The 8044-nt window shown below is 29.1% G+C and overlaps 2 protein-coding genes across 3 annotated transcripts in view; one reads left to right on the plus strand and one right to left on the minus strand.

The window, feature by feature from the left end:
• LOC119682611 (probable 2-oxoglutarate dehydrogenase E1 component DHKTD1 homolog, mitochondrial) overlaps nucleotides 1-4337 on the minus strand; it is a 10523-nt gene extending 6186 nt beyond the window's left edge. The window contains exons 1-2 of the mRNA XM_038096096.1: nucleotides 4109-4337; nucleotides 2770-2904 (exon numbers count right to left, since the gene is read on the minus strand). Coding sequence (XP_037952024.1) covers nucleotides 2770-2904; nucleotides 4109-4229 — 256 coding nt within the window. The 5' untranslated portion in view covers nucleotides 4230-4337. The remainder of the gene's footprint in view (nucleotides 1-2769; nucleotides 2905-4108) is intronic.
• Nucleotides 1-8044, plus strand: part of LOC119685116 (putative uncharacterized protein DDB_G0286901) — a 236351-nt gene that overhangs the window by 188323 nt on the left and 39984 nt on the right. The window lies entirely within an intron of this gene.

Genomic DNA, 8044 nt, shown 5'->3' on the forward strand with positions numbered 1-8044 from the left:
TGGGGCTAGAATAGCACTATTATGCATTGCCTCGCATTATGATTACGTTTTATATAGTAAGATTCATGTATATTTAATCACATAATGATTATAGATTATATTACTCTGGAGTGTATATGGAGATATAAAAACATCATTTAAGTGGTAAAGACTTTACCTGCTAACGGCAAGTTACTCCCTGTGAGTGTGCTATGTATTTTTTTAATGTTCATTAAACGATATACGCAAGAGTCACCTTATTCATCAAGGTATACCAATAAGCTGAGGTACAGCATTGAGTTCAGAAACCAACTTATTTGATACTATGTGCTTAGGTAAGTAATTGTTTTGCTTGACATTTATACTATGTGATCTTAACAAACTCTGTTTTGTTTAATATTAAACACCACTATTAAGAAAGTCATAACTTTCCTCCACTTTTTTTAAGGTGTGGAAGTTTTGATATACCTGAATATCTAAGATACCTGTGCCCAGTGGAAATTATAGATAATACGATATATACGAGTCTATTCTAATCCCACTACAAATTTACTTCTTGATGTCGATATTTACTTAACTTGATTAAAAGCATAGTAAATAAGGTTCTTAATGTAAACAAAACCAAAAGATGTGATCTTAGAACTATATAAGATAGGGTAAAAGAACTAAAGCATGAAGATCACCTATATGTTCCATATAGAATTTTGTTTGTCAGTGACTTTGAACCTTTGATGGATACCATAAACTGAATAAAATAAATATTTAGGTGTTCGATGAGATATTTCACTGTGATCCAAAAGTTGTAGCAATAAACAAAGACATCATTGATATAGGATAAATATACTATAACTTGGTAGTTCTCTAACAGCATTTCCGAGCTTCAAGTTTATAGCATAATAGAAAAATAAAACGTAACGTAGGAAATGCATTATGTTCTACGTTTTATCATTTCATTATTATTAATATAATCCTTATATGATAAATTGTAGTGGGAATTCTCACTCATATTAATTTATATAAATTTTAGTTACCATAATACTCAATGTTTTTACTAACAGATGATATTTGCAGTATGGACTTAAAAAAGCGTTATAAGTGGGGCTTATCATTAATCCAGAGAAGAGTTCACGTTCAGTTAGGACAGTATGAAACTACTCTAACATACCTATAAGCATAAATATAAGATCATCAGTGATCAGTGGCTAAATTTATTTTTTTTTGTCTGTGAATTCCATAAGATGTATTTATATAATGTATGAAATACACTTTAATATATAAATTGTAAAATAACATAAATGTATCTCAGTAGAAAATTAAATATTTTATGCCTACATTTTAAGATATATACACTTTAGAAGTAATATCTAAATTATTACACGTGGAATACCTAAAAAGTATTAAAGTTTCTTAATCCTAATCATTTTTTTTGGTCTTTTTATTAAAATAGAGTTTTTAACTTTGGTGTCCTTTTAACCATTTACTATAAACATACCTTAAAAGCTTGCTAGCTTTGCTGACTTGAGTTATGAACAAGTGAAAGTGTAAACAAACAGGATGACATCAACATCCTTTAATAAATATACACTTACTTGACATCTCTACCAATGAACCGTTGCCATAAATTTTCGGTTGTTTAAATAAAATCTTTGGTCTTCATAGACGGTACTAAACAGTAAAAGATTTTTTCTGTTAGCCTTTCTTTGCTGCCCAAAAATTTGCACACCCAAAACCACTCACGCAGACACACAAACATAAGCCATAGCAAAATCTAATAAATCTACTCCTTCGAAAGGTCACGCTGCACAATGTTTGGTATCCAGTGCTCTCAATATTACAATATCCTGTGCTCGGCTATGAAAAATAACAAGAATTGCCAAATATAATTCATCATTTCTTTTGTGTACACAATTGCTTGTTAGAGTTATTGAAATGTATTTATTATCCTTTAATCATACTTTCGGGTCAACATGGATTAAGACGGAAAATACGAGATGTGAGTTGACTAAAATCTTTACGCTTTCGATGTGAAGGAATTGAAATCAATGAAATATTACAGAAGTTTTTTTTCAGCAAATATACAGTAAATAAAATAAAGGGAATATTTTTTATAAATATGTATCATACATAATACTCAAATGTATATATAAATTATATTATATGAACTTCTTTATAAATTAAATAGAAGTATGAATATACTTGGAATTTTTCTAATTTAGTTTTTGAATTCAAAGAAAATTATTAATTTTTGAAAAGCGATTGATTACTCGAAAAAAAAACGTGAGAGATATAATAAATAAAAATTGATAACCTTAAAAATCCACACCTGTAGAAGAAAACGTAGTATCGAAGGAAAATTAATGAGCTTATTTTGAAAATATTGTTTTTTTTCATTGAAAGACATTTAATTGGAGAAAATTTGTGCATGGAAAAAATTATTGTATAGAATTTCGGTATTAGTTTTTCAAATAACAGCAGTCTCCAACTTTTTAAAAAATTTAATTGAATTACATGAAGTTTAAGAAAACTTTGAGTCATCATATCCCAATGTAAAACAGTGGATGACTGACTTCAGAAGCACAGATAGGATGAGCAATTTATAGAGCGTAAGTTATGTTCGTCATGAGAATGCTCTACATCCCAATTCCCTACTGAGCCCATAGTAGCACCAATTGACAATGGTGATTCTTCATCAGTTTTTCAGACTGACATCGTTGCTAATGAAATCATTAACAAATTGTAAAGTTTAGTCGCAAGCCATCAGCTCGAAATCCGAGCGATGCACATTTCTACCAGTAATCGACATATACTTCGTTTTGCCCTCATTCACCGGTAAGACTACTTTCGCAGATTCCTTTTCGATAGCAGCAAAGGCAGTTGTAACATCACGCTTGCTATGAAGTCGAAGTCGTCGGCGTATGCAAGAAGCTGTAGACATTTATTGAATATTGTGCTATTACGAAGAACACCTGTCCTGCCCATGACGAAATTATATAAATCACATGATAGGGGATCACCTTATCTAAAGCCTTGTGCGATATGAAAAGGTTTGGAGAGTCAATCCTACCTTGTATCATTGGGAAAGCTGTATCGAGTTAAGTAAATATTAAGTCGAAGTATAAACAATACAATGTTTCAAAATGTTTCTTTTTATGTAGGGCGGAAAGCTTTTTGAACATCCTAAGTATAAAAATCTTTTTCTGTGTTATAAAAAACGCCGTAGGAAAATCGAACATATAAAATTCAGTGACAATCTCAGATTACTTTCACATGTGCTGTAGGATACCCTGCGCTAATTCACATATGAAATAGGCTCCTGGGAGTGTATATTTTTACGGAAGAGGCAATAAAACTCTGTAAAGTAGATTTTATACTACTTTTTATTGACGCAACAGTGTTTAGAGACCTATTCTAAACCTAGAAGATGGCACAATAGACCCGACGGTCGCAGTGCCACATCCCCTTACTATAATAATAATAGATTACTTTATTTGTATTAAAAGCTTTAGGTTAAATTGTCATTGTTAGATTTTTTGTTAATTTAATTTATTAATTTTAAGACAAAAATTATTTAAATAAATATCAGCGAAAACAATTATTTATTATTTTTGCTACAAGATTTTTTTTCTTGAAACAATTAACAAAATAAATTAATAAATAATTTAATTCTTTTAATTTTTTTTTCATTAATTATAAAAATTGCGAAAAAAAGTAATAAAAACAAAAACAACGAATCACATAGACACAATTTTGTAGATTTGCAAAATGTTTTGATTAAGTTGGGAGAGTGGAGAGTGAACATAACATAACATACGATTGTTTATCCGGTATTATTGTTGTTGTTGTGTATCTGTGGAGAAAATCAAAACAAAACCAAAAACAATCGAAAACGTACGAAAACTGATTAAGTTTGCTTATCACAGAACAACAGCATTAGAACTTTTATTATTGTTTCTTCTTGTTTTTTTCTCAGATTATTTGCACTTATCAGTAGAAAAAGATTTCATTTATCTGCAAAGTTTTAGTATCAAAACTTAAACTTTTTATGTAGAATTTAATAATTTTATATTTATTTTACACATTTTTCATAATTTAATTGATCGAAATATATTTTTTCTGGTTTGCAATTTACCTCTAAACTCGCGTTTTGGCAAAGGTCGATAACCGTACACGCCTTTTTTACTATGATAACATCGCCGAAAATGACGTAAAATCGCGTTGCTGTGGGGATTTTTTAATTGATGGAACAACATATTTATTTCTGATAATCTAATAAATAAAAAACTGATTAAAATCTAAATATTAGATATATTATTAACGGGCTATTGCGTCTTATATGCGAAACAAACTTAACGGGAGCACGGCCGAAACAATACTGTAGCCCCCCATAAGCGAACATTATCATTATAGCGGCTTCGTAATATCTTCTCATATTTGATATTTGTATTAAAAAATTCTTTCTAAAATTAAGTGCATGAATTCTCTATCTTTTATTATGGAATTATTTCTGCTCTGAATTGTTAAGCCACATAAAAACTCTTTCAAAAACAAGAAGATTGTGCTCTTTATTTTTATTCATTCACTTATTTATCAGATAGACCCAAAAATATACTATGAGAAATACTATTAGTAAATCAAAGATTTTGTTTATAATAAAATTTTAGGCGATTTTTATTTGAGCAGTAAAATAAAAATATCTATAAAATAAATAAGACCTCTACGAACAGAACAGTATTGAAATTTTACAATTAAAAATAAAAATATAATTAATTAATTCAATTATTCTACAGCTGGTGTGTGATTTCGTTCTAATATAAACATAGTGAATTTGTTAATAAAACTTTCCCAACCAATTAACAAAACTCCAGCAAAATGTCTAAACATAAAAAGTCAAGTACGGCTTTGGGTCAGTTAGCGCTGACTTTGGATCAGTTAGCGCTGACTCTGAACTTCAAATTTGGCAGGGCACAAGCTCGATTCCTATAGTGCTTGCAATCTCCAAAAAATTATTTACGATTAATTAAATACAAGAATTGTCTCCAAGACCGCTGATGGTAGGTATTTGGGAATACTCGAAGCAGTTGTATGGTCAATTAAAAAATTCAATTAAATAAAATAATATAAAATAAATTTTTGTTGTTGTAGTTCACTACTCTTCGAAAAGCCTCTTTATAAATATTATATATAAAAATTCAAAGATATTTTAAACATAAACTTTTTAAGAAATATTGCTTGAAGCTATACCATCTGAATGAGTTAGTTTACTATAAAGTCAACATAAAGTTTATATTAGGAAAATTAATATAGTGTATTTACAGTAATCACTTAAAAGCATGTATTGATAAAAATTTATTAATACTTATTTCAATAAATTTAGATCTCAATTTCCTTAGACTGAGTTTGGTAGATACAAATGACACATCATTTTAGACTTATGAGTGAAGTCTAATTGTTCTGTGATACCAGTGATTCCTTTATTATCGGTTGAAGTTGTAACGAACGGTTTCGTTGTCGTCGTTGTTTTTTTTGTTTATACTTTATTAGTTCTAATAAAATTAGTTCTAATTAGTTATTAGTTCTAATAAATAGTTCAAATAAAAATATACAATATGTTAGTACTAAATATATTGTAAAATTTACATACACCAAATAAAAATAAAAATAAATTTACGTTATTCAGTCATTGTCATTCGACTAGGAATTCTGTTGGAAGAGAAGCAATAGTTATTCTTGGAGTCGTTGAAATCGTATTCCTTCTGGCACATGAAGACGTAGAACCATGGTATGCTATGCTTTTCTGTTTTTTCTATTATTAAAATATTCCCTGCGCACCGTGACGTAAATACCGCCGTTGTGCTTATTTAAATATTTAAAATATAAGTATTAATATTATTAAACAAAACACATAATTATTTTTACTAAAAATAAATATAGTATGTATACTATATATTTAGTTTAATATATTTCTTAATAAATATATTATAAATATATAAATTCATATCATTTTAGATCATATCAAAGTGCTACAACTGTGTAGATGCAGATTTGTAACTCAATAGAAAAAGCAACCTTATATGGACAATACTAAGTTATCAGGAGATTAGAAAACAGGTGTTTAGGTATATTTTGTCGATTTCGTGACTTTGATTTCTTAAACTTTACCTTTTTTTGTTATGTTTATTTCTTAACATAACAAGAACAAACATTTCAACGTCCCTTTTATCAAAAATTTTAATAATAACTTTTAGTTTTTATAGTATTCTCAGTCATAGGTTATGTTAGGTTGAAGTGACAGCCTTGTACAGTAAATCTCATTTAAGCACATATATTAATCAGTTTTTATATTAGGGATGAATACTGTCAGTTACGTCAAACTTGAAGCACCACTCAAAAGATGAAACTTCCTTACATCTAGTCCACAAACAGCTTCCATATGAGAAGATGTGAGTTCCCAATCTAGTAGAATGGAATCTGTTAACTCTATAAACTTGACTATATCCGTAACTTGAAAGAATAAAAGCTATATCAGATCAGTTAAAAAATGGGCTAAACGATTTTGAATTTGATGCATGAATAATGAATCACAGTTTTCTTCTTATCCACAGAACCACCACCCCAATAAAAGCCGTTAGATGTTTAAGTCAGTCTTATTGCAGTCCTTAATATGCAGTGACCAGGTATTTATATTTAATTGTCAGTTTAGCTACTGCAAGAGAAATAACAATTTAAAGGAAAAAAATTAGCTGCTTTGGCAAGTTCGCTCGATTTATAGTTATCCGATATATATTTGTATCTAGGTACCCATATGAGTATACAGAATACAGAAGCCTATAAAACATATTGGGAGAAGCTTGGTATTCTGGAAGTACAAGAAAAACAACTCTATCGGACATTAGAGTTTTCAGTGCAGTTTCCTATTCAAGATGCTTGCAACATTCAGAAAGCGAAACTGAGCAACTCATAAGAGAAGCCCAAAATTCTTAAACAAGAGAGAGGGACAATACTAATGAATATCAGAAGATACGGCAGTTAAAGTGAGATACTAAGATTAACTATTTTCTAAGTATTAGAAATATTTTACTGCCAACTTTGTCATTTAGTTTGAAGTTTTCAGTGTGAAGTTTTTATCCTGTTAGCAGCGACTACTCTATCCAGAGCCCAGTAAGCTTTTCTTGATATGAGAGTGTTCTGGACCAGCGGCTTGCAGTTTTAAGTCTATTTGCGATTCACTTCTTTTACAATAAGTACAATAAGCTTCGTTATCATTATGTCATTTTCAATGTCAAATATTGTCATATGTAGTCATATGATATCATATTCGCATTCTTGTCATGTAAAGAAAACGCATTCGACACACCAGTCAATTATAATTGTCATTCAAAATGACTTAGTAAAAGCAAGACATTAGTCTTATTTCCTTTAAAACTGCACAGATTGCAATGAAACGATAGATGTCTTCCGTGACTTTCGTAAAGAGCATATTTGAGTCTAAGCAGTTCAATTTGGAATTCAAAAATTGTACGTTCACTTATGTTTTTCGGAGTGTATTTTCATTGAAGTAGTTTGATTATAGTTTAATCTGCAATACTGTAAGTTCGCACAATATATCAGAGTTCCAAATTCTTTATAATATTTAAGTATAAAAGATCATTTCGTTTTTTTTGGAAATATTCTATACTATACATTTTTTTGGTTAGTGAATGGCTTTGTTAGTATTTAATTTCTTTCTTTATTATTGTTTATTTTTTTTGGATTTCACTATCCTGCGAAATGAAGTATCTAATGATTGCGTTTTTATCACATTCTCATACTACTATGACTTTAATGTTTTATAAATAAATAGCGGATGTAAAAATTACAACGATTAAAAGAAATTTGTTCTAGGAATGTCGCATTATTCATACAACATTCAATACAAATGTACCGGTGATAACACGGTTTTCATATCTCGTCATATATCTCAATTGATACAACTACAAATGATTAAGTGAATCACATTGAATATATATACAAATTGTATAGAATTAAATTGAAAAAAATTGCTTTGTTTTCAAAATATTTCTTAACT

Source organism: Teleopsis dalmanni, chromosome 2 (assembly GCF_002237135.1).
Source record: "Teleopsis dalmanni isolate 2A chromosome 2, ASM223713v2, whole genome shotgun sequence".
Lineage (NCBI taxonomy): Eukaryota > Metazoa > Arthropoda > Insecta > Diptera > Diopsidae > Teleopsis > Teleopsis dalmanni.